The sequence below is a fragment of the Rhinatrema bivittatum genome, chromosome 11, assembly GCF_901001135.1.
Source record: "Rhinatrema bivittatum chromosome 11, aRhiBiv1.1, whole genome shotgun sequence".
NCBI classification, from domain to species: Eukaryota; Metazoa; Chordata; class Amphibia; order Gymnophiona; family Rhinatrematidae; genus Rhinatrema; species Rhinatrema bivittatum.
Genome location: NC_042625.1, coordinates 77,362,276 through 77,389,645, shown reverse-complemented (window position 1 = coordinate 77,389,645; position 27,370 = coordinate 77,362,276). Strand labels below are relative to the sequence as shown.

General features: G+C 40.9%; 1 protein-coding gene across 1 annotated transcript; it reads right to left on the bottom strand.

The window, feature by feature from the left end:
• Positions 1-293: 293 nt before the first annotated feature.
• Positions 294-26,260, bottom strand: PSMD8 (proteasome 26S subunit, non-ATPase 8). Its single transcript, XM_029620095.1, has 7 exons — positions 25,756-26,260; positions 13,164-13,236; positions 5,355-5,457; positions 4,953-5,118; positions 4,747-4,847; positions 3,392-3,503; positions 294-2,861 (listed from the first exon to the last, which is right to left on the bottom strand). Exons 1-7 carry the CDS (start codon positions 26,047-26,049, stop codon positions 2,724-2,726), a joined length of 987 nt encoding a protein of 328 aa, XP_029475955.1. The 5' UTR covers positions 26,050-26,260; the 3' UTR covers positions 294-2,723.
• Between the last annotated feature and the right edge of the window lie 1,110 nt (positions 26,261-27,370).

Genomic DNA, 27,370 nt, shown 5'->3' with positions numbered 1-27,370 from the left:
ACTGCACAATCAGATCATCTGGGCAGCATTACCACCCACTACAAATGCATCACTTACACCTACCTTTTCAGGACATCAACCATGTGGTACATGTGTGCCACTGTTATGCAAGGATACACATGGCATTATCCAGTAGAGATGTGAATCGGAACTGAAATCCGAACCGATTCTGGTTCCGATTCACATCTATAGAGATGTGAATCGGAACTGAAATCCGAACAGATTCTGGTTCCGATTCACATCTCTATTATCCAATTACCTTGAAGCTTTATAAAAAGTCATTTAACAGCAACTGTAATTCTAGAAAAGTAATTTATTTACTGCAGTGCACATGTCCTCAATTGTATGTGGGACGAACTATAAGATCAATTAGAACACATTTAAGGGAACATTGCAGTCTGTTACACATTCAAAAATTGGATGCATCAATTGTCAAACATTGTTTAGAGTATAATCACACTTTTGAACAACTTCACTGGACTGTTTTGGATAAAGTGACTGTTTCAGATAGGAGGAGATATTTCAGTTTTGTTGAATTACAAGGAACAAAGATGGATTTACATTTTATCATCATACCCATCTTTCGGCATGAATGATAACGTAGAATGGATGTCTGACGGAATTAAATACTATTCCTTTTCTCATTGGTTGCTTCATATGTTCCTTGTTGTTCATTGGTTAACATTGCCCCATAAATGTTTAAAAACCAAGGTTTGCAAAATGGCAGATCCCATTTGGAAATGCCATGGTGGTAATATAACACTGATAATTTAAGAATTTATTTGAACCAAGACACATATGTATATTATATTATTTTATTGCATTTTTTTCTTTGTTTCAACACAGGAATTAATATATTTTTTCATTCTTAGAATACATCTATTCAGGTCCCTGCGGAAGGAGCGCTTCTGAAACCTGAGCCATGTCGGGCCAGCCCGTTAGATGCAAATATGCATGAATTTAACTGATATCAACATGCATTAAGATAAGTGTCTTTGGTCTTTTTCTGGAATGGTGATACATCACAAACATAGCATTTCTTGAAAGGAATATATTAGGAAAAACAAGAGTTCGGGAACCTATGATTATAATGTTTTAAAAGGTGTTTACTCACTTGCATGGTTATTTAAAATAGTAATATAACCAGAATAAGTGACTTTATAAGCCACCTACTATATATATATCTATGAGGTCATTACTTTAATATCGTACAGTTTCCTGTTTATATGGCTTTCTACACAATTTGATATATTATTTGCTGTACTAAATTCAGTTTTTTCATTTATTTTTGTCAAGCATTAGCAAATAGAGCATATATGGGTATTTAGCTTATATCTGGTTCCAACACCATCACTTTAAATAAAGGTCTGCACTAGAAGCTGAATATTGTAAAAAGTTTGCATTTTTCAGTAGATTTTTCCTTCTGCTACAACAAGTCTGACATGGTAGCTTGCAATGTGAAAGTAGGTGCCATACACAGGAGACTTAGGAAGACACACCAAGAAGCTTAACTCCCTCACTTTCTAGCAGAAGCTGTTACATCCATCCATCTTTGGACTTTTTAGGAAGAATTCATGATGGTAAGCAGATGTAATACAAAGGCTCTACAGGCCCTCCAAGATAGCTGCAAGAGACCCCTAGCAGAGTTAAACAGTGCTTAAATACATACATTGAAGCCTCTCCTGGCAGCATATGTTTATTCTGTATAGAAAAACATAGGACAAGTACCAGAATGCATTAGCTTGGCAACTGTAGAAGCCTTTCCACCTATCAAGGCCAAGACCTGGAGATTCCTTAAACCTTCAAGCCGATTTTAACAAAAAGGTGAAAGCTAGGGACACAGAAGCAGCTCTAAGTTCAAAGCAGAGAAAGAATAGGCTTAAGAGGATCCTCCTTGAAGGTATTTCAGGTTTAACATTTTTATTACAGTAGTGAAGGGGTAAAACTTGAGTTTGCATGGAGAATGGGCTCTGGCTATAAAAAAAAAACAACCCCAAACCCCCCCCCCCCACAAAAACAAACAAACCAAAAAAAACCAAACAAAAAACCAAACCCAAAAACAAAAACTACACCTTATTTTTCTTTACGTCATAAAAAACTCATGTAGTAAGACCAGATGTGACAAACCAGTTATACCCTCATCCCCATCAATAAAAGTCAAAATGCATGAAAGGAAAACAAAATTAAAAGAAAAAAAAATTTCAGCTCTGGCTTTTAAACCCTTGCTGCGATTCAGGGGCGATTCATCTCCATGTTGAGTGGAGCAGCTGTTAAAACTCCTCCCACACTATGTCAGTGTACAAAGCCTCCACGCAGTAAGCTCACTCCAGGATCTTTGGAGGTTTAGAGTAGAGGCAGCCAAGAAATAAATGATTATCTAGCCCTAACCATTTAATGCATGGACCTCAGCATTCCTTTTGGCTTTTCAGGGAAAAGAGTGCTTCTTAGCTCCATCCATTCCTTTATTTCTTCATTCAGGTTCTCTTCAAAATACCATCAGCATAAAGACAACATAGCACACACTGGCTCACCCAAACAGTTGAATCTGCAAGCGCATCCTCCCCCAGTGTTAAAAAAAAAAAAAAAAAAAAAAGAAAAAAAATGGCCTGCCCTTTTATAAATATAAATTGTCTAACTACAGGAAAATAAAATATACACTAAAAGAAAAAAGAAAGGCCCCTCCCTCCTCCACCCAGAAAGGACCTTCTCCTAGCCAATGAGCACTAGACTATCATTTCCAGCTGTCTGGCATATTCAATAACTTGTTTGGCTAACTCTGTAGAAGGGATTGTGGCTTCTTCTGGTTTCTGCTGCTTGCTAGTAAAGCTGTAGTAATTGTTTGGACCTAAAACCCAACCACGCTAGAAAAGGAAAAAAAAAATGCAAAAATTAGTATTCAGATCATCATAAAATCACATTTACTAGGTCAGCCTATCATAGCCCAGCATTTCCATTCCTTCTCATCTTATGTAGAGATGGCATCTCTCCTGCAGAAAAGCTCACCCCATTTTTGAAATGGCCCTAAGCCAGTTCTATTGTTTGGTGAACACACACAGTAAAGTAGGCATGTGCGCTCCACTGAAACTGCTGAACTAATGCAAGGCAACGAGCTGTCCAGCAACTATAGACTGAGGGTTCTCACCCACCATTTGCATATGCACACAGTAACAGTCTTGGCTCTGCTTGCTCCATTTTTGCAGACTGAGGATCATTTTACTGTTTTTAATATTGAAACAATCATAAAAAGCTGGCAGGTGTCTTCTCTTCCCACCCACTTCAAGCAGTCTTACAATGGTGCTTTCTGTTTGAATTTTTACCTGCTAGCAAGCTACACTAAGCACCTATACCAATCTGTCTTTCCCTACAAGCAGACACTTCAGCTGTCACCCACCTTCTTGGCATAGTCTGTCATTTTCTTAGGGGTGTTAAAGAACAATATTCTAGTGGCTTCATTGAATAGGATCTTCTCATAGGCTTTCTCGATGCAGCCAGCTATTTCATCCCTGAAGCACAAAGAGAGCACAATTTGTTTATCCCCTTTACAAATAATGCATCAGGGCTATGTTTTATAGTTTAACAGATATGCTATTTCCAATACTGATATAAGTAGAAGGGATACTGAGGATTGTTTACTTCTTAGTGCAAGCAGACCTACACAATGCAGTCATGGTTAAAAATTGCAATGTGCATATTCACATACACCAGAAACAAAATGGGAAAAAAAATAAGTAAATATTTCATTCCATTTATGTCATTTAGGCAGGTACAAAACTCCATACACTGAAAAAACTTAAACCCTTACTGCATGCCCCTGATTTCCGGACAGTGCTTCAAACCACTATCTTTGCCAAAACAGACTACTGCAACTCCCTGCTCCTCGGCCTTCCTAACAACGCCATTCATCCCATTCAAATTCTGCAAAACACAACAGCCCGAATCTTGACCAACCTACGCAAACATGACCATATTACACCTGTTCTAAAAGATCTACATTGGCTCCCAATAGCATCCCGTATACAATATAAGGCACTCTCTCTCATCCACAAGGCTTTATACAATCCTGAAATGAACTGGTTCAATGAATCCTTCCGCTTACACCAGTCCAATAAGCCTACCAGACATGCACATCTCGCAACCATGCCTATCCCCTCTCCCAAACTCCACAAACTAACCTCCACAAGAGCCCGTGCACTATCCATCGCCGGGCCGACCCTTTGGAACACAATGCCAGTTGAACTACGGCAAGAGGAATGCCTGAAATCCTTCAAGCGGAAGCTTAAGACCTGGCTATTTGCCAAAGCATACACCTAATCTCCACTCTGCCTTTCCACGGCCCCCCTTTCGGTACCCCGCTTTTGCCCCATCCTTCTTCTTTCCGCCCCCTTCTCCCCTCTTCTCCCCCCTCTGCTCTCCACTCCCCCCTCCCCCCCTAATATTCCCAAATCCCTTTTCTCTCAGTTCTCTCAACATTGTACATATGTATATAATTGCAATTCTTGTTTAATATTTAATGCAATTTATCCCATGTTCTCTTACCCCTTTATTCCCTTGTTAACATGTTTTATCTGTTCCATGTAAAGCGCCATGCATGGCGTATATTTGCGTTACACTGTGAACCGATGTGATATCCTGGATGAATGTCGGTATATAAAAAATTTTAAATAAATAAATAAATAAATAAATACACGTTCCCAACCTAAAAAGTCAACTCCTAACATGCAAATGAGAAAGGCATGCTCAACTCACCTAATAGTGTCCAACAGGATATCAATAAAGAAAGTGTAGCTCTCTGCTGGGATGTTGCCCTTGGCTAGAAAGACCTTATTATAGCTGCCCTCCATCAAATACTGAAAACAAAAAAAATAGGTAAGGACCTTTTTGATAACCTCTCCACTGACCACAGGCATATGGATATCAGTTACAAAAAGGTTGGAGGACCATGCCCTCCTTACCTGTTCCAGAGACACCGGATGCTTGATATAGACATTGGTCTGAATGTCTCTGGCTGGAAGCCTTTCCAGCTCTGTGTGGAACTCTGCCACACGGTTCTGGGAGAGCAGAAAGAGCAGGTTCAGCCCCAGCAATTGATGTTTGTAGGCAGATTCTGGCAATTCTTCCCTGGACAAAGAAAAAAGGATAGCAGAGAAAACAAAAAGGGGGTTTTCTACCGCAAACTACTTGTTAACAAGAATAGGAACTGAGCACGTGTCTCTCTTATCGTGATCCTATATTCAGTCTCCCTTCCATCTAGCACTCCCACCCCGACACTTCCAAAAAGCACTAGCCTAAAGGTTCAACCATATGCACTCCGAGAGATAAATCAATATGGTTATACTACGTGCATCAACACTCACTTATAGTCAAAATAGTAGCACTTCAGCTGGGCCATGTATCTTTCAAATGATGGAATATCTTTCTTCAGAATGCTCCACTGGGCTCCAATCTCCAGAATATCTCCTGGAGAAAGCAAAACGGCAGTTATACTTTTGGGTGGTGCAAAAGCAGATTTCACAGAGTAATAGGGCGGTAAATGCCAAAGCAAGTCTACAGTCTTCTCCCATAGATGAACAAATATGCATCAATTAGTTGGGTTGGAATTCTGCGAGTCCAACTGAAGACATCAACAAACTGTGAGTCACTGTTCAATCTGTCCCTTTCCACCACACAAGACAGAAATTGAACTATCAAAGTCAAAGAACCTGGTGAGGATGGGAAGAACAAAGCTTTCATCTGCTAGGGATTAACAGCAATGGGAGAACTATGTTATTGATGGAAAGGAATAAAACAAATTTGCTTATCTGTAAACTGGTATCTCTAGACAGCAGGATAAATTAGCCATTATGTGATGGCACCAAACAGACCTAAATCTCAGTGCTAAATTAAAAATAAACCAAAAAACTTTTCTGAGCATATGGGGGGGGGGGGGGGGGGTTCCCACATTTGCTGCCTCATGAGCCCCTCAGTCGCTTCCACTGCTTACATTTTAGAGAAATAGTCAGCTTTCCAGGAAGCTGGGCGGGTAGTATGAATGGCTAATTCATCCTGCTGTCTACTTATAAGCAAACTTCTTTTCTCTGCAGACAAGCAGGCATTAATGAACCAATATGCATGAGGAGTCTCAAGCTGAAGCTTACAATGCAAAAGGACTTAAGACAACTTGCCCACGCCATGTGGAGAGTAGACCACTGAGAAAACAGGCTGCATAGAACTGCTTGCCCAAAACTGCTGCCTCCTTGGGACATGCTGTTAAGAAGGTAATGGGATGTGAAGGTAGGCACAGACAACCAAATAGATTTATAAATGTCTTCACTGGACGTGGCCCCGAGATGGGCTACTGAAGTCACTATGGCTCTCACTTGATGAGCCTTGGTAGTGTCTATAATCTGTATACCAGTCAGCATGTAATGATGTATTACACAGTTTGATTGGCAACTGCCTTTCCAAACCTATTGGGCTCAAAGGACATGGATAGTTGAGAAGCTTGATGGTGAGATTGAGGCTTTAAGTATTATGCAAGGATTCTCTTGCAGTCCAAGGAGTGTAGAGCCCATTCTCCTTTGTATAGATCCATGGTACGACTGCACCTAGAGTATTGTGTGCAGCTCGTTACTCCATCTCAAAAAATCCCCCCCAAAAAAACAACAAAAAAACAGAACAGTGGACACAGAAAGAAATGCTCCCTTAATGAGAAAGGCTAAAAAATTACAGCTCTTTAGCTTGTAAGAGACACATGAGAGGGGATATGATTGAAATTTCTAAAATCGAGAGTGGGGTAGAATGCATAGAGAATGGTTATTTACCCTTTCAAACACTAGGACTAGGGGACAACTCCATGAAACTAGCAATTGCCTGACTTAACAGTAATTGTAGGAAGTACATTTTCACTCAGCATACAATCAAGCTATGGAATCTGTTACCAGAGGTTGTGGTCAAGGCAACTAACAGTGATATTCAGAAGAGGATTGGACAGTTCCTGAAGAAAAAAAGGCCATAAACAAACAGTTATTAGCCAGGTAGACTTGGTAAAGCCAGCACTTACCCCAGGATGATAGGGATCTTCCAGGTTCTTGTGACCCAGACTGGCTATTGTCAGACAGGATGCTGAGCTCGATGGATCTTGTTCTGACCCAGCATGACATTTTTTGTACACACAGGTTTTTAAACATGTGCAGCAGGAAAGCTTGATTAAAATAAAATGCATATACCCCAAGTTTCTTCCAAAAGTGGCAAGTCTGTAGAACCACCCTATTGTGAAAAGACTGTAGGTATGGTGAACAGGAAACCAAACCTGTGATTCACTTACTCTTCATGACAAAGCCATGAGAAACAATGTCAAAGCAAAACATTTTAAGTCCACCAACTTGAGAGGTTCAAATGGAGGTTTCATGAATTGAGCTAGGATTACACTGAGGTCCCAAGGCACTGGAGGTATGGAATGCCATTGTCCTTTTTATCAAAATTCATGAAAGGGGAGGGAGAAATGTGTGTGTGTGGGAGATTACAGCCCCTCCCACCTGCTGGTGATAAGCTGCAATGGCAGTAAGATGAACTTTTGACTGAAGCAATGCTAAGCACACAGCATAAGAGGCAGAATAGGTACTGAAGCAAATCTCCTGGATCACAGACAGGGGGATCCAGTTGGTTGGACCTACATCAAAAAGAGAACCTCTTCTATATGAACCCACAGGATCTTCTGGTTGAAGGTTTTCCGACATAAATCAAAATATCCTCCACATCGTCTTGGAAGGAACTAAGAGAAGGCATTCAATATCCATGTTCTGAGGTCCAGAGATGACAGGTTTGAATGGCAGAGCCTGCCTCCCTTCTGCATGATGAGAGCTGGAGATGTTCTTAAGGGAATCTGACTTAATTGATAGATGGATGAGATACGGATGCTACACTTATGGCCAGGCTGGTGCCACTAGGATTATCCTTGTCTTGTCCTGAAGGACTTTCTGGACAGTCTTGGTGATTAGAGGAATCGGTGGGTATGCAAAAAGTAAATTGAGTCTCCAGTCTAGCACAAAAGCGTTAGGAGCGAACTTGTAGAGGGCTCTGATGCATGGAGCCATAATCTCAACCCTTCTGAGGTGAAGAAAAGAATCACAAGCTTTCCCCAGTGATTGAACAAGTCATCTGCAATTCTTTGATCTGGGGGACCACTCATGCGAATACACGGAATAGGTCATTGCGACTGCCTGCCCATGACCAGATTCAGAGGGCCACCTGGCAGAGGGCAAAAAATCCTGTACCTCTTATTATGTAGAACATGGCTTGGTTGTCTGTCCGGATAAATATTCTCTTTCCTGACAGAAAGAGAATGAACACCTCCAGGGCATATCTGATGGCTTGCAATTCCAAGCGATTGGTTTGTAGGCAACTTTCCTCTGGGGACCACAATCTTTGGGTCCATGCAATACCAGTGTGCCACCCATCCCTTAGGAGAGGCATCGATGGAGTGTGTTACTTGATGTGGAGGAATGTGTTAAAGAAAGGCCCACTTTTAGAACCTTTCAGATTCAGTGACCCATTAGATGAGAGTATCCCTACTGTGGAGGATGAGATTTGATGGGATAATGGCTGATAGACCTGATCCCACTGGTTTCAGAGCCCTTCATGTGCAGATAATTTAGAGGAACCACATGTACTACAGCAGTCAAAGCTGAGAATGAACAAGACCAGCCTCACTGATGTTCAAGCCTGATGGATAGAATTTGCAGAGCTGACCAGTAAATTAGCTCTTGTGACAGGAAGAAACTTTTTCCTGAAACAAGTTTCCTGGTGCCTATGAACTGAATCTTCTGAGCTAGAACCAGGTTTGGCTTAGCAAAGCTGATCAGGAAATCCAGGGACTGGAGAATAAGTATGGTCCTCTCAGGGATTCTAAAATTCCTGATGAGGATGGATTCCTCCCCAGCCAATAGTCCAGGTATGAAACATGTAGATTCCCTACCGATGATACTGCGCCACCATTACCGCAAGGCATTTTGTGAATATCCTCAGGGCCACAGAGAGACCAAAGGGAAGCACCTTCTACTGGTAGCGAATATCCTACACCAAAAACCTTACGCATTTCCGATGGGTGGGATGAAGAGGTGTGCGCATAAAAGTGTCCTTTAGATACAGAGTGGATATTCAATTCCCCAGCTGAATGAAGGGGAGAATTATCTGGCGAGGGATCATTTTGAACTTTTCCTGCCACCAATTATGTGTTCAGCCTCTGCAGATCCAGAATAGGTCTTAGTCCCCCCAACTTCTTGGGTATTAGGAAATATTTGGAAAAGAAACCCTGGACACACTCCAGAGTACGGACAGGTTTGATTGCTGAAGGAGTGACTCCAATTCTAATTGCAGTTGTGCAGATTGAGAAGTGTCAGAACTGAAGGCTGAAATCCAATGGATCAAAAGAAAGCAAAAAGGAGTACAAGCAGTAGTCATTCTCTACAATTCTCAGGATCCACTAATCCTTGATGATATGGAGTCATTCTGGGAGGAAGTACTGAATCATTTCCCTCCACCTGAGGCGGTGGGGAGGCAGGCCTCAAAGATATCAAAAACTAAGCATCTGCTGCTGAATGTTGGGCCGTCATCTTTCTCTCCAATGATCATGGACTGGCAGCTGTTGAAAAGCAGGAGTAGCTGGACGATATTAAATGGAGCGGAACAAATGCCTCTGAAAGAATGGACAGTTAAAAGGAGAGAAAAAAACCTGGTGTACAGGAGCCAGTTGGTCCCCCACTGCAGCTCATAGTAATACAAGGTGGATTGATGCTCTTTAAATCAGTGCCACCATCTCTTAAATGTGGTCACCTAATAAAATTTGTGCCCCATACAGGGCACGTCTGGAAAACACTCATGCATGTCCTCTTGAAAGCCACTCGCTTAAAGCCACACGATCTTCTGGGCTCCTATAGATGCAGCCAGAACCTTGGATGCAGTATGAATTGTTTTGGAAACAATATCCTTGTCACATTCCACCACTGCTCAGTGGAAGTATACTTGTTCAGGGACTGTCAAATCCACCTTAGGCTTTAGCATGCACTTGTGGAGATACTGCACCATGTACATTTGATGAGCTATAATCTGGGTACTCAGCATGGATCTCCGAAAAATCTTTTATCCCTAGGCATGTCCAATGCCTTTTGGTCCTTCCCAGGCAGCATGTTGGAGTGACTTTAAGTGTGCTTAGCATGTTTCAATCCTGACTCCACTACTGAGTGGTGTAGAAGTTGGACAACCTCAAAACCCGGGGAAGCTTGGAGGTTCTTCAGGAGCTTGTGCACTAGGAAAGCCACAGAATCCAGTAGAAACTGAAAAAGGCCAAAGACCTCAGCCTCTACCAATATATCCAAGAACTTGGAGTAGCAAATTCCTCCAGAGAAGTATGCTGAGGCAAATCTGCTAAAGTGATCAGAAGGAATCCCAATAGAATCTTTTTCCTTTCCCGACCATAGGGGAACACTAAGTCAAGACTGCACAGAGAATAAGGGCAATCTAGGAGGCGACTTCCACTGGTCTGAGAAGGAAATCTCTGGTAAGAATTTAGAATGAGAGTCCAATTCACTCCCTTCTGGCTTGCAAGTGGACTTTCCTGGAAGAGCAACCATCACCTCATGGTGAGGACTTACTCCCAACTCTGAAAGCCCTTTAGGGGAAGCATGCACTGGTATGGAACTTTGGGCAGTACCTACATTGAACAAGGGAGACTCTAATTTCTCTCTAAACTCCAGAAGTTAAGGTAGCAAAGAAATTCTTTACTAGCTTGAACAAATGGGCCCCCACAGGTTGTTGAATCCTCTGTGTGTGAATTGGAGACATCCTTTTCAGAAACCCAGATCTGTTCATCGTTACTAAGGGAGGCCTATACTACAGTAGAGGATACATGCACCAAAGCTACCAACCATGCTGCAGCTGGCTCCAAGGTGCTCCACCCCAGTTGTAGTGACCTTTTCCATTGGAACACATCTTAAGATTAGGGATGGCACAGACACGTCCTGATCTCAGTGGGTCAAACTGCATCTCAGAGCGTAAGCTCCATACTGAAGATACTAATGGGGCCAGGTCTGGGAAGTACAAATAACTCCGCACTATGGGAATGATTGGAACTGCACCAATGAGGCTATCATCTGTCTTGGTGTTAAGGGGGCCTGCCCTAGCAGAGCCCTGCACTGATGGCATCAAATACTTCTTAAGCTTCAAGGAGGTATAGCTCTAAGGGGGGTGGGGGGGGGGGGGTATGACCCTATTTTATTTGGGTGCTCTTCTCATCACTTTATAGGTCATAGATTTCTATACCATGCTCAACCCCTGAACTAAGGTGGAGCCAGAAAAGGGTGTCATGGGGCTGGGGAGAGGCGTGACTGAGGGCTATATTGGCCTCTTCTATTCTTGCAGAACCCCCTATCTCAAGAGTCAGAATATCTCTTGCTCCTAGACTAGGAATAGCTCTACAACCCTGCTTAGAGCAGAGGATTTGGTTTCTTACCCAACAGCGCCTTCCTAAGGATGTCTATCTTCCAGGCATGGTATTACTGTGCCCTGGGACACATCTCACCACAGCTGTAGCAGCTGGAATCATGGTCCGGGCCCACTGTGTAGAAATCCATGTTGGACCTCCAGTGTCCATAGATGCAGGTCTTGAAAATACTGACCATGGGTTTCTTGGCCTTTTTCATATTCACTTTTTTTTTTAAATAGAATTAGTTTTGTTTCAGGAGCTGCTGAGAAACTGGCAAAAACTGAAGATGGAACAAGGTGAAAAAGAAGGTATGAGGAGGCAAAGATTGAAAAATAATTGAGAGACTAGGACATATCTGTACAGTAGCTTGGATGAAGAAAGACTGAGGGGCTCATGAGGCAGCATGAGCATGGGGACTCCCATGCATGATCAATATAGTCTTTACTGAGCTCTGAGAGCCAAGTCCATGTTAGTGCCGTTGGATGATGTCACTCGCACGAAATGGGTAATTCAGGCCTATTTGTCAATGAAAAAACATTTAGTAGGGATTGCTCTATAAGAAGTATTGTGTGTCTTGCTTATAGACAAGGCAGGCATTAGCGCCCATACATGCTCCTTTTATAACAATGCCCATCTTCAACACATTCCTGTTACTACAGGCTTTTACATACAGAAATACATGCACACATACTAGACACATGACAACACAAAAAGTTATTGCTCACAAGTTTGAAACTTATGCTAATTCAATTCCCTTCATGTCAGAGACATTTAGTAATCATCACTGAAAATAGTCATACTGCAAAGGCAGAAGGGACCACATGCTTGCTCCATACTGCTGGACTTGGCACATTTGGCTTGAACCATACTGGAGCCATTCTGAGAAAGGCCTTAAGAAAGGTCACACAACTGTGTCACTTAAATAATAAAAAAGGTTTGAAATGAGAGTCCACTTTGAAGTCAACCCAGTGTCTCTATGTCCCTTGGATGGATTGGGAACCTCACTCCAGCTCTGCTTACTGCACATGACGGCATCAGATAGCTGCCAGCTGGCATCACCTAGATGCAGAGGACAATGCATTGCTCATTAAGCAACTTAACACCGAGTCTGGGTGCAGTGCACAAAGATCATCAATATCAAGGTACCCATATCTGAAGAAGAGGTTTCCCAGTGGGCACATAATGAAGCCACATTTCTTAGACAAGAGGGGGAAATTACTTTCAAATAAATTTGTTCTGAGCCAATGGCTTAGTGCTATGTATGGGAGATGCAAGTTTGATTCCCAAGTCCAAGACCAGCTTATGCTCCTTGATTTAAGGGGGATGCTGTGAAGGCAGTGTTCTCAGCCTAATAAAGCCCAGAATGCTTTTAGTCTCTTGCTCCTGTGTAGTGGCTACCCAACAAAATTCCCGGCCAAGGGGACTATATTTTGCCCCATAAATAGAAAATGAGGAAATCCCTTTAGTACACCAGGCCTTTTATGATCAGTCTATATGCTAGGCAGGACTAGTGTGCTGTTTTTTTAAATTCCATTTTCGTAAAGAAATAGCTAACCATTATTGAACCTATTTAGCAAATTATTCTTTTGAGGCTTTGCTCACACTTTCACATTTAAGCTTCTTATTCATCTTACAATTCTCTCAACAGTTAGTAACCAAACTAGATAATTAAAAGTCTGTTTTGAAATGCCTAGAGAATACTCACTAGCCAATATGAGCTGCTGCTTGGTCAGTTTGGTTCCTGTGGTGGGTAAAAAGTTGAGCTCCAGGAGGGCCAGCTGGAATTACAAACAGAAAGAGGTCTTATAGCATCTCCATTAACAAAAATTACTATCTTCAGGGTTCCAAGTGCTCATGGGGGCAACAGACGAGCAGATTTAGAAGGCACAGCAGATGGATGCCCGATTGCTATGGACTCTGGTTCACCAGAGTGCAGTTTCTAGAATTTGGGACTAAGGACTTTAGATGTTGCTTCTTTTAAAAGTTCAGCAATGTAGGAGACTGATATTCCAGACACCGGTTGAGAAGTACAGTAACAAGAGACAGAGCTGCAAAACCTCAAGAGCAACGACTGAGTCTCCTCACCTATCTATGATGTTGAATAGGCTAAAACTCTTCAGAAATCAACCAGGTCAATGCCGACAGGTTGGCACAGTGGCTGGGTGACAAGGTCATGGGACATAGGCAGCCAGAAGTTTTGGCAACAACCTCACTAGGGGGGTCATTTTTCAAAATGCAATAAGGCGTTTTCGCATGCGTTAAGGGCTTATCGCATCATATCGTATGGTGCGATGCAAATTAAGAAAATAGGAGGAGTTAGGGGCAGAGAGTGGGCTGGGTTAGCCTGTCTGCGAAGAGGTATCGCACAGCCCTAACGCCAATTTTAACTACACCTCTTTGGATTGGTTTGCTGCCGTGACTGTGCGGTAAGGTTTCATCGCCATTTGTGATTTCTCCCGTAAGTCCTATTTCAGCTGAATTGACGGAGAGAGAGAGAGCAAGAGCGAGAGAGACCATGATGTTATGGCCCATAGGTAGGTATTTGTATCCCTATGGTAGGCCCACCTAGTAACTCGAGGTGGGGATTAGGTAAGAGTGTAGAGGGTTAGGGGCCACTTAGACATTCTACGTGATACCTATGAACAGAACAGTGGTCTCTTGTGAAGATTTACTGGCCTTCGGAGTGAGGAAACTCACTCCAAGATGATATTTGGGCAATGTTCTCTCCACCTAGCTTGATGGACTCTCTACCTGGGTAACATCAAGCTAGGTGGAGAGAACATTGCACAAATCTCATCTTAGAGTGAGTTTCCTCACTCCGAAGGCCATCAAATCTTCACAAGAGACCACTGTTCTGTTTGTAGGTGTCACGTAGAATGTCAAAGTGGCCCCTAACCCCCTACACTCTTACCTAATCCCCACCTCGAGTTACTAGGTGGGCCTACCATAGGGATACAAATACCTACCTATGGGCCATGATATTATGGCCGGCCTCTCTCCCTCTCCCTCTCTCATATGTCTGGGACCATTAAAAATGGTCCCCCAGTGGTTGAATGCAGGAAATACAACATGTCTGGCACTTATCGCAGAATCTGAAATGGTATCGCAATTTGCGCTAACTTAGCTCTTCGCACAGGTAATTAGTGCAAATTGCGATAAATGCTATATTAGCATAAAACACACCCCTTTTGCTATCGCATGCGGTACTTACCGCATTTTGATAAATTCACCCCTAGTTTTGGTAGCTGCTAAGATTACATCTAAAAATTGTGAGTATTAAAACAAAACAAGTAGAAAGTGAGACATTCTAGATGGACTCTATTAAACCCCCATGCATTATTTTGGAAAAGTATCAACTCTGCCAACCTACTAAAATGGCTCACTAACTTTGAAAACTTGGTAGGTACAATGCTTACCCGCCCCTGCTCCCCCAACCAAGAACATTGCTATAAAGTTATAAGGGGGACACACAAACATTGCACCACCTGATAAGCCTGTTATGTTACTACCAAAACAGGCTAAATAGAAACCAAAAATAATTCTGTATAAAAAAAAAAACTTCTACAGAAGGATATCAGACGAGAAATAAAACAGGGTTTGTTTTTTTTTAGCATAGTTTTATATTAGTTTATAGGTTCTGATTTCTGCATGTTTTCTCTTAATGTCTAGCATTTTTGTTGTTTTATATTTGGTTTTCCATGGACTGTTCTTTGTTTCTTGTAGCATTAAGTTGCATTTTTGTTTATTGTGATCTTGTTTTATGCTGTATTATGCTTAAAATTTGTAAATTGTCTGGATAGGCACCAGTGCAGCATAGTGGAAGAACTGCCTAGTGGTTAGTGCAGCAGGCTCCAACCCTGGGAAGCTGGGATTCAAATCCTGTTGCTGCTTCTTGTGACCTTGGAAAAAGTCACATCATCCTCCATAGTCTCACATATTGTAAACGCTCTGGGGACAAGGAAATACCTATGGTACCTGAATGTAATTAATCCACTTTGAAATGACTGACCAATCATGAAAGACAATATAAATAAAAAGCATAAATTACAATTTATTTTGCATTGATTGTTTGCGAAGGTATTTTGCTTCCCTTTTTGTTAGATTAGTTGTTTAGATCATTATAAAGCTTAGTGATTAAAAAAAAAAAAAAAAAGGTGGGAGAGAGGAGCTGCTAGATGGCTGGATGTTGGATTAAGTATGGGAATTTAAATGCTCATCCACCCAAGATGGTAACAAAACTAAATTTGGATAAGGAGCAGTATCCTATAAGTGGTCAAGCTTTTATGGCTGACAGCTGGGGCATGTCCTTAGCAATGAATTACAAGTCTTTATTTAGGGATGCAACAATACAGCATCTCACAGATATTTAGTTGTGAACTATAATGAACAACAAAAAAAAAATGTATAAGTACAATAAATGTGTGAATTATTTTCTGCTTTGCATAAGTTGTCTCCAATGCCAGTAAAGCTTCCAAATATCATATGTCTCGTTTATTAATAAGAAAGAAACCTTTTCCATTACAGTGATATCTCCAGCTACTGTTTTCCAATGATTGAGAGTTGATTTCCAGAAACATGCTATTGTAACGTGGACAGCATGTAACAAGTGACTAGTAAGGATTCCTGCAGACTTACTCAGAATAGTGTCCTCGCATCTATCCAGTAAGCACAATGGTGCCGTGAACTGTATAGAACGACCAAGTATGGCCCGCACCAAAACCCGCATCTGCTGCCAAAAATTAACAATGGGACAATCCCACCACATATGAAGTGAGATGCAGATTTTCCACACCCCCTCCAACACACTGAATTTTGAGAAAAATAAGGGGCATCTGTATGTTCTGTTTAGTAAACAGAACATTAACTCTTGTATCTTATTGCATATGGGGACAACTTAAGGGTAGATTCTCCTTATGTCCATCCAATCATTCTTACTGAGATTTAGTAATAGATCCACATTACATCTCTGTATTATGGTGGGATTGGTTACCAGATCATATATACCATCCATTAAAAATATATATAGATTGGGATATTACCTTTTTTGACACTTACGTTGCATTAACAAGGATTCTAAACACTATGGAGTTGTAATACCCCGTTATATTCTGGATGTCTTGATATATCCTTATGCAATTGTGTGAAAACATACCAATTATGATCTGCAATAGCATATTCTGATTTGAGGTCATAGAAATTCTTAAACTGCTCAAATATGATCCAAAGCCTTTTGACATTCTAGTCAGTCAGTCATGTCAGTGGACATCGTAGAAGTAGGGTTTCCTTGAAGATATGAGATAGGAGAAAGAACTTTGTACTGAAGACCTAATAATTTAATGGTCTGCCATATCTTCAACGTATGAGATAAAATGGGGTTTATCTTTTCTACCTTTGCATAGGAAGGTGACAGTGGGTAAAGTAAGAAGTGAGATCAAATCAATTCCCGCCCCCCGAGCATGCCGGATAGACCCAACTTGGGACACTGGGTCGTGCAAAAATCTTTGATATTCACTAATCTCACAGCGAGATAATAAAAGTATAAATGAGGAATATTTAACCTCCTTAGCTTTTAGGATTCTGCAGGGTCAATTTTATTTGTGGGGGTTTTCATTGCCATAAGAGATATTGCCCCATTAAGATCTCAAAATACCCTGTAATATTCCACAAGAGGTAAGTGCTGAAATAGATATAAAATGTTGGGAGTACAACCATTTTGACCAGGTAGACTCTACTCAAGAACAAAGGAAAGTCTGTCTATCAAGTCAGGTCAGAGTGTAGTTTAGTAATAACCTTAGGGTAATTCAACCTGTATAAATCTTTTTAAGGCAATTAGGGCCGTAAACCCAAGTATTTTATACTATCGTCTGCCAATGAAGAAATTCCCACAAATGGGATGATCCTCTCCCTGGGGCCCAATATACAACAGAAGGGATTTTGTATAACTAATTGTGCATCCAGACAGAACACCATAACAATCCGGAACAGACAGGAGAGCAGGAATAGATTATTCTGACAGAGTAACATACAATAAAATGTAATCTGCATATAAAGAAATCTTGTGGGAATTAGAGTCATACTGGAAACCCTAAATATCAACGGACTCTCTAACTTTTTGTGCCAATAAAAGCTAAGTTAAATAAGGATGGAGAGAGATGACATCCCTACCTGGTCTCTCTGGAAAGGGGGGAAAAAAAAAGTCAGCATCCCATTTACCATTATCTGCGCTCAAAGGTTCCTGTATAACGCCTGTATCCAGTTAATAAACTGCAGAGGACACCATAATGATGCAACACTAAAAATACATACTGCCAGGAAATCCAATTGAACACCTTGTCTGCATCTAGCGACATGGCCCCAAGAACTTTGCATCTTTTGCCAGGTGGATAATGTTCATCAATTGTCTGGTATTCGTTACAAAGCAGGAAAATCAGTGGGCCGTACAGCCTGAAGATAGCAGGAGGCCGGCGGCAGCAGGAGAGGTCACGGGCCACCGCCGCAATCACCTGATCAATAACAGCTTTGGACTCCAGCAAAAAAAAAAAAAAAAAAAGAGTGCATAGCACATCAGATTTCTCAAGATCTGAGATTGGAATATAATGCACCAGTGCCTTCTGGTAACTTGTTTCTTTTGGTTGGTATCGTGCCACCACTGTGTGTGTTCTACCACAATGAAGTGAGCAGCATGAGATCAACACCTTTTGCATAGGGGGTTAGAAACTGTCCATTTTAGTGAAATCTGCCTCTTCCTGTTTTAATTTTTGGACTTGTCTCCATTTTAATTTTCAGATGAGGATGAGCCAATCCTAGTATTACCCTAATGCATATATGCATTGGGTGATCTGAATTCCCTTAAAAAAAACCCCAAACAAACAAAAACAACCCCCAAGGCTACAATTCCTTGCACTCAGCGGGGTAAAAGCAGGACGAGATCCATCTGGTTGGGTAAGGGCGAGGCAGCCTGTGTATGTAAGAGAGAGGGAGTGTGTGAGAATGAATGTGTTATTGTGCATGTGTGAGAGAAGATAAAATTTGTGCAGCCCTACCTCCTCCAATCCATGAGAATCTCAGGTGACTGGAAATCAGATCCCAGGTATGGAGAGCAGATTTTTAAATCCTTATTAGTTGTAATTAATGGGTATAATTTGATGATTCTGCTCTTTTGAAATATTTCTTTTTTTTTGGGGGGGGGGGGGGGGGTGAATAGAACATTTTTAATTGGAATTTTTATTCATCAGATTTTGGAATTGTTTTGGTGTTTGGGAAATTTTTGATATTCTATTCATTAACTGATTTGATATATTCTTTTTATGAATATGACTTTACTGTTATGATTGATGTTTTATATATCTTGATTTTATTATTTAATGTATTATGAAGAATGGTAATATTTCTGTTTTTACATTGTTGCTCTGCATATAGAGGCTGGCTTCTTGTGGGTTCCAGTTCAGTTCTTCTCAGCACGTTTCTGTGTATGCTTTCTGATCTCTTTATTCTGTATTTGGTCAGGGTCTGTCTGTGTTCTGCATGTGTGACCGAGGTGAGGTATTTTGCTAGCACGTAATTTCTGTGTAGGGATCAATAGCAGCCTGGTTTCCTAATAAGAGTTTTATTGGTGTTCTAGAGCTTGGTGTAATATGATAAGGTGTTTGCTCGGCGTCTTCGATGTCGAAGGACCCTCTTTGGAAGGTTGTACCTGTGTTGGAGACAATGAAGCAGCACCTTTGGGATTAAAGAGCTGCTGCATTTTCTCCAAACGAGCGCGCCTTCCCTTAGGGGTCATTTGTGCACATTTTGGACACTGATGGACGTCGTGTGAGGATCCTAAACACAACACACAAATGTCGTGCGGGTGCGTTATGGACATTGTCCTTGGACACTTGGGGCATTTTCTAAAACCCGTCGCCATGGAAAAAATTTGGCGCGTGTGCAGTCGATGGCTGTCAGTAACCGAACGACTGCCGCCAGGAATCGACCGCGGAACACGGGGAATACACTTACCGGACATCGGAGGAAACGTATTTGACGGGGGCCCCGGTGAGGGTGATTTTAATGAAGATAATCTTCAAATGTTCCGTGAGGAAAAAGTTGTGAGATAAAATCTCACAGAGTTCCTAACCGCGAGGCAACTGCTGCGCGGGAAAAAAAAAAAAAAAAAAAGAGACTGAAGGGGGACCCCTGGTGGCTGCAGGGTTGGTGCCATGCTGGGCATACTCAGTGGGACATTCAAAGTTTCTAGAAACTTTGGCAAAAGTGTTCCGTGACAGGGCTCCATCTGATGTCACCCACATGTGAGGACAACCATCCTGCTTGTCCTGGGGGAAAAAAGTATAATCATGGCTATTGGGATACCATTCATGCCAAACATCTTGAAGATTACAAAATGGTATGTTCTGTAAAGCTAATGAGATTGGTAAGGAGACATTCGAGGAATGTGATCTAATTTAGAATTAAGGCATAGATTCCAGTTCCCTCCCATTATCACTTTGTCTGCTGGAAAGGATTTGAGTATTAAACAATTTAAAGAATTATTCTGAATTGTTAGGACCATATACAATAATCAATAAGATGACATGATACAATACACCTTCCCTTTGGATCCTTCTGCTAATGCTCATACAGCATACTTAAATACTCTCAGAATACTTTCCCTGCTTTCTTGTAATTATTGCCCATATCTTTTAAACAAGGAACAGGTCATTTATATACAGTTGTGATCATAAATGTACATACCCCTGGCAGAATTTGTAAGATGTTTAGCATTTTAAGAAAATGAGTGACCAGACAAAATATCTTGTTATTTTTAGTGTGTTTCAAATTAAACTATTATGCATTACAGAATAGCACAATCATTAAACCATAGCAAAGGAAATAATAAAATGGTTCTGTTAAAAGTTTATATACCCTTGAATGTTTGGGCTGATAATATACACTCAAGTTGAGATGACAATGAAGGGTAGGTATTCACACCTGTGCCTTTTTTGATTAAAATTGTCTGTAAATAAACAGACATTAAATTTCTTAGGTGAGAAACCCTTGTTCATTTCATCAAGGTCTACACTGACTTTGTTGGTTACTAAAGCATGGGGAAAGCAAAAGAACTGTCAAAGGATCTGTGAGCAAAAGTAGTTCAACTTTATAAATCAGGAAAAAGGATATAAAAAGATATCCAATCAGTACTATTCAAACTCTGATCAAGAAGTGGAAAATTATGGGTTCTATTAATACCAATCACACAATAAACCCACACACACCAACCTGTGTATTCCAGTACACCCCAATGTAAACAAACCAAACCACCGATGTACTGGTCTCTTATTAATGTAGCACTCTATCACCAAAAAATACTTATGTAAGACCGTCTATTCACGAGCAGAAAATTATGTTGCAACTCGTTTATCATAGGGGTCTATATTGCTTTAATTATCATTCCTCCGTCTATTTTGTTTAAATTTTTTGTAGTTTTTTTAAAAAGTTACCACGAAAATTATAAGGAAAATCCCAAATAAGCAAGTCACATGAGTAAATATTGAAACGGATACTTATCCACGCTGAAAAGGTCCCAAAAAACCCGACATGGCCATGTTTCGGACGGCAGTCCTGCTTCAGGGGAAAAGCGGAAACCAATTCAACAAATCCATCTTCTTACGGCGATTTTGTCCGTGCAAATCCTCATCTCAAAGGCGGGCTGAAATTCAACCCGCTGCGATTTCAGCCCACCTTTGAGATAAGGATTTGCACGGACAAAATTGCCGTAAGAAGATCGATTTGTTGAATTGGTTTCCGCTTTTCCCCTGAAGCAGGACTGCCGTCCGAAACATGGCCATGTCGGGTTTTTTGGGACCTTTTCAGCGTGGATAAGTATCCGTTTCAATATTTACTCATGTGACTTGCTTATTTGGGATTTTCCTTATAATTTGTGGTAACTTTTTAAAAAAACTACAAAAAATTTAAACAAAATAGACGGAGGAATGATAATTAAAGCAATATAGACCCCTATGATAAACGAGTTGCAACATAGTTTTCTGCTCGTGAATAGAGGGTCTTACATAAGTATTTTTTGGTGATAGAGTGCTACATTAATAAGAGACCAGTACATCGGTTGTTTGGTTTGTTTCTATTAATACCAGCCACAGTCAGGTAGACCAAGAAAGATTTCAGACAACTGCCATGAAGCAAAGAAAACCCCACAAGCAACTTCTACTAAAATACACACCACTTTGTTTGAGAAGCCTGTATGTTTCAGCATGCACAATAAAGAGATACTTGAACAAAAATGGGCTGCATAGTAGAGTTGCCAAGAAAAAAGCCACTGCTGCACCAATGCCACAAACAGCCTGCTTAGCATATGCCCAATAGCACTTTGAGAAGCCTCAAGACTTCTGGAACAAAATAATTTGGAGTGATGAGATCAAAATTGAACTTTATGATCACAACCATAAATGCTATATTTAGAAGGAGTCAACAAATCCTATGAAGAGAAGCACACCATCCCTACCCATGAAGCATGGAGATGGATCTCTGCTGTTTTGGGGTGTGTGAGCTACAGCAGCACAGGGAATTTAATCAAAATTGATGGCAGGTTAAATGCAGAATCATCAGAAAATATTGGAGGATATTTTGCATTTATCATACTGGAAGCAGCACATGGGGTGCACTTGGGCTTTCCAACATGACAATGATCTGAAACATAAAGCCAAGTCGACCCTTCATTGGCTGCAGCAGAAAAAAGTAAAGGTTCAGGAGTGGCCATCACAGTCTCTTGACCTCAACATCATTGAGCCACTTTGGGGAGAACTCAAATATGCAGTTCATGCTAGACAACTAAAGAATTTACAGCAGCTAGAAACTTTTTTGCCAAGAATAATGGGCAGCTTTACCATATGATAAAATAAAGGGTCATTCACAATTATCACAAAAGACTGCAAGCCGTCACTGATGCAAAAGGGGGCAATACATGATATTAAGAAATATGGGTATGCAAACTTTTTGGATAAGATCATTTTGTTATTTCCTTTATTGGTATAGTTTCTTTAATGATTGTGCTATTCTGTGATATGTAATAGTTTAATTTGAAACATTAAAAATAACAGACGTGTTTTGTCTGATCACTCATGTTTTCTTAAAATGCTACATATCTTACAAATTCTGCCAGAGGTATGTAAACCTATGAGCACAATAGTAAATGGGACAGCATTATTTGATCACAAAATGTCCAAAGAATCTAAGTGTTACACACACAAAAAAGCATCCCTCAACAAAATGTATTACATTAAATATGGAATTTATACAGGAAAGATCTCCTAACTTGACAGGACCCTCAAGATTTTCAAAAAAAGTTTGGGGCACATCATTGTGATGCCAGTTTCTTTCACAAACCATTTGTCATATCGTATATGGATTTAAACAAGAAAGGTTTCCCAGTTTGACTGAATGCAAAGTTTTTAAAAAGAAGTTCTTGGCTTGTCCCCTTGTCATAGTGTAATCTTTCATTAGTTATCTGTGGTCATGTGGTGTAGTCATTCATTTTGTATAAGTTACCTGTCCCTCCTTCAGAGCTTAATCAGAGATGCATCTGCACCATTGAAGAAACAGCATAATTATGCTGTAAATGTCTACAGATAAAAGTCCATTGTTTGAGCCCCCAAAGCAGGCGTATAATCACGCCGAAACATGACTACGTCGGGGGAAAAAAAGACAGATGAAAAAAAAGTTGTCGAAAAGGATGCCGACTAGATGACTGGATAATTTCTTCTAACACTGAGATGTATTATTACATCCAAGTATCTCTACAGATAAGTGTTGGATTCAACAATAGTTTTAATTTGCTAAAAGAAACATTTAAAAATCCCAAAAACTTGTTTAAAAAGATATGGGTGATGAATATAAGAAAAACAGAAAAAATATTCTGAGCGCGTTTTTGTTTAGAATATGCTCTAATATATAAGCCGCTCATATGAGTACCCATATCTGCTTATTCTTTTTTAAAATATTCTGGTCCCTACAATTATAATCCACATCAATTACTATATATATTACATACACACACAAGCCATGCCTATGAATGTGATGATTGAATATGAGCAAATATACCATATGTATAGGTAGGTACATATATATGGCATGAGATATTTATATGTACCATATGTCTATATGCATACGAGTAAATGTGAACATGGAAGCAGATGTGTGGATATGGAAGAGCAAAGGGATGGATCCCTGTGGTACAGAATATTTCTCTGCACAGCACATATAGGAAATAGACTATAGCAAAAGGCAAAAAAATAAAAAATAGACAAAAAGACCAAGTGGTCCATCCAATCTGCCCAGCTATCTTTATGCATACTGTTAAGGATATATTCCAGCTGCAGCCATAGATCATTGCTGCTTGCTTACAAGTAGCACTTCCTGCACAGGTTAGTTTTTATTAGCTTCCTTCTTAATACTTCACCACATTGGATAGATGAGCATTCCAACTTATTTCAAACCCAGTACTCCCCTGCTCCTTCCCATGTTAAATAACAAAGCTGGTGCTCAAACATCCGACCTCCTGAGTCCCATGCTTAGCCTGACAAACAGACCCAGCTATGCGCGTGCCTGTTTCCACTAGGACTTCTAATTACTATTAGACTTGCATTAGTGGCTGGTACTGGCTCTTTTCTTGAGCCATTATCTTAATATGGTGACATTTCTACAGCTATTAGTTATGAAAAGCATATCAGATATTTGAGATATGGCACATTTTACTAATCTCTTGGTAAAAGTGGATATTTCATCTCTGTGTACTAATATTCTGCAAACAGCTGTTACTACTATAGATAATATTTTGAAACATATGGCTGTGACCAATATCCATAAACAATGTGTGTGATCTTGCCACAATAGCACTTACTGAAAAGGTTTTAGATTTGGGGGTATAATTCTTCCACCAAACTAAAGGCACAATGATGGGGGCCACTAGGTCCCCCTCAATAGCATGTTTGTACATGATGGCATCTGAGGAGGCATATATTTACACTTCAAATTTTTGATCACACTTTTAGAAAAATGTTATTGATATTATTTGGACAGATACCAAGGAGACTAACAGCTTTTGTGCCTTGGATCAATACTTTGGATACGGATCTTCAGTTTTCTATTCAATGGAATCAATATCGTATTCTGTTTCTTGACATTTTGACAGGTAAGTGAGACGAGGTTAACAACTATGATTTATACTAAATCTACAGACAAATACTTTACTTCAGTCATCATATGTGTTCAGTACAGGATAAAATCCAGATAGGATTTTTATGGTTATGATGTCTGTTTACTTTAGTCTATGACTATAAAAGTTTTGAGTGACCCAAATGACTAAATGTTCACCAAAAAAGTTATCCTTTGCTGTCATCAAAAATACATATAACAAACGAGCCTTATATGCAAATAGAGAATTTATTACATGGTTCAGGGAAGTCATTTCCACAAGTCATCCATGCCTTTCCTTTCTCATTGTTTGGCATCATTGGGGTCTTTTATCTGTATATGATATACAGTGCATTCAGAAAGTATTCAGACCCCATCACTTTTTCCACATTTTCTTATTTTACAAACTTATTCTAAAATGGATATGCATTTTTTTCTCTCCTTAATCTACACATAATACCCTAAAACAACAAAGTAACATATAACATAGTAATTATGGCAGAAAAAGACCAAATGGTCCATCCAGTCTACCCAGCAAGTTTCTTATGTCAGTAACTGCTGCTCCGTGCAGGTTACCCCCATGTTATTGTAAAGGGTAGTAACTGCCGCTCCATGCAGGTTACCCCTATGTTATTGTAAAGGGTAATAACTGCCGCTCCATGCAGGTTACCCCCATGTTATTGTAAAGGGTAATAACTGCCGCTCCGTGCAGGTTACCCCCCATGTTATTGTTAAGACTAGTAACTGCCACTCTGTGCAGGTTACCCCCCATGATATTGTTCAGACTAGTAACTGCCACTCTGTGCAGGTTACCCCCATGTTATTGTTAAGGATAGTAACTGCACAAAATGATAAGGGTAAAATGTGCGTGTTAAAAAAAAAAAGTTAGGCTGACAACAACAATAAACACATATAGATACTGAGTTGGCAATCCTGGGAGAAGTGGAGAAGTTGTCATGTGGTGAAGCACTACCAGCAGTGAGAGTCACTGCTCCAAAGGGAAGGAAGAGATCTGGTGGGGGCGAGTACCTTTATTCTCCGAGGATGGAGAGGAATGAAAGGATAACGTGATAGTTATCACCACGGGTAGAAAGTCTTTTGAAAGAAGGCCTCACCTTCAGCTTGCCCAATGCATCCCCGCACTTGTTCAAGTTCGGGTTCTTCTTGTTCCATTCAGCCTTGAGTTGCTCATACATGGCTGCAGCTTGGCGAAGCACCACAGCAGCATCAGCCCCATTTACTACAGCGGACATGTCTGATGAGTGGGCCGCGGGCGGCAATGAATCGGCAGCCAGGCGCCGTGCGTGACCCCGCGGCGGAAGTGGCAAGACGTCACCATACTGACATCGCGCGCGACCCCGCTGACGGCGCCCACGCTTACGACCGCGCCTTCCGCCTCCCGTTTCCATGGCGACGCCTCCTTCCTGCGTCACGGCGAGACGGAAACCAGCGTAAACTAAAAAATTCTGTACCTATTGTTAATCACGTTATCGATCTCCTAAGAATCCTTCATATCACGAATCTTTATTTTAATAAAACAGAACGAAGACTTTCATTTCACGGAAAGCCACGAACCGATCTTAAAAAGGGACCCAAAGAGGGAGCGAACGCTTTATTTCAAGCAAACTAACAGAGAAAGTTATCGCTCGTTTTTGAAAATATACGTACTTTCAACAAAATTTAAAAGGTGTTTGTAATTGGATCCGGCGACCCGGCCTTGCCCGTATCTAACATGGCCGCCGCGTCCGCGAGTTTTTCTTTCTTTCTCTCTCATTCCCTTTATGAAGATGGTGGCCGGAGTGACCGTTATCACCGCGCGCGCATGCGCGAGGAGGTAGCAGCAGGTGGTAGGAAGGGTGAGCTAAGCACGGGGTGTGTGTGCTCGAGGAAAGAGGGGGTATTATTTATTTTCAATTTTCCCCTGTTTCATGGCGGGGAAAATCGCATTAATTAATCTAAAAATTGAGAAGGGTCCCTGGTAAGTTTAATTAACCCAAAAATATATTTCCATTGTTGCTTATTAGGGTAGAAAGCCAAGGGGAAAATATTTAAGGCGGGAAGCGCGAGGCTGCAGGTTGTACCAGTAGCTATGGCAAAGGTTTGCTTCATTAAGAGAGACCTTTGATAAGGGCTGTCAGACCTATCTAGTCTTCCCAGGCCTACAACGATATTGCCTTAACTCTGTTTCAGAGAAGACTTACCTAGACCTCACAAACAGGTTGCAGACTTCAGGCACTGAACTTGTATTATCCCCTTCCTTGCTGGGTTCTATCGTCTCACAACCAACACCTGTGCTTGGAGTCGGTTGAGAGAGATCAGGGCTTGACTTGAAGTGAAATGAAAAGGCATGCAGTGCCCCTTTAAAAAAAATAAATCATCATGCCCTTGTTATATTACATAGGAGACAGTAGTTGTCTCTGAGCTTTCCAAGCTGAGGGCTGGAAGCCCCCATGAAGTTGTGGCCCTGGAGCTGGGGAGATGTCATGAACTGATCTTAAAAAGAAACCCAAAGAGATTGCAAATGCTTTATTCCAAGCAAAGTAACAGAGAAAGTTATCCAGTAAAAGCAGAAGCAGTGGGGATGACAGATAATTCACCTGTCTCTTTGACCTTAGTCTTTCTCCCTCATGGCCTCCTCAATTGTGCCAGCAAACTGCACAAAAATCAAGGCCACAAAAAAGGTTGAATTAGCACAAGTTTGAAACTTGTAGGTTGTAGTTCTAATCATGA

Bases quoted from the DNA above. Each gene is read 5' to 3' on its own strand.
- PSMD8 (XM_029620095.1), bottom strand. From the start codon at position 26,049: ATGGAAACGGGAGGCGGAAGGCGCGGTCGTAAGCGTGGGCGCCGTCAG. The intron at 5,119-5,354 runs GTGAGTGTTGAT...TTCTTTGTCCAG, and splicing joins TGCTACTATTTTGACTATAA to GGAAGAATTGCCAGAATCTG. The intron at 4,848-4,952 runs GTAAGGAGGGCA...TTTTGTTTTCAG, and splicing joins ATCCGGTGTCTCTGGAACAG to TATTTGATGGAGGGCAGCTA.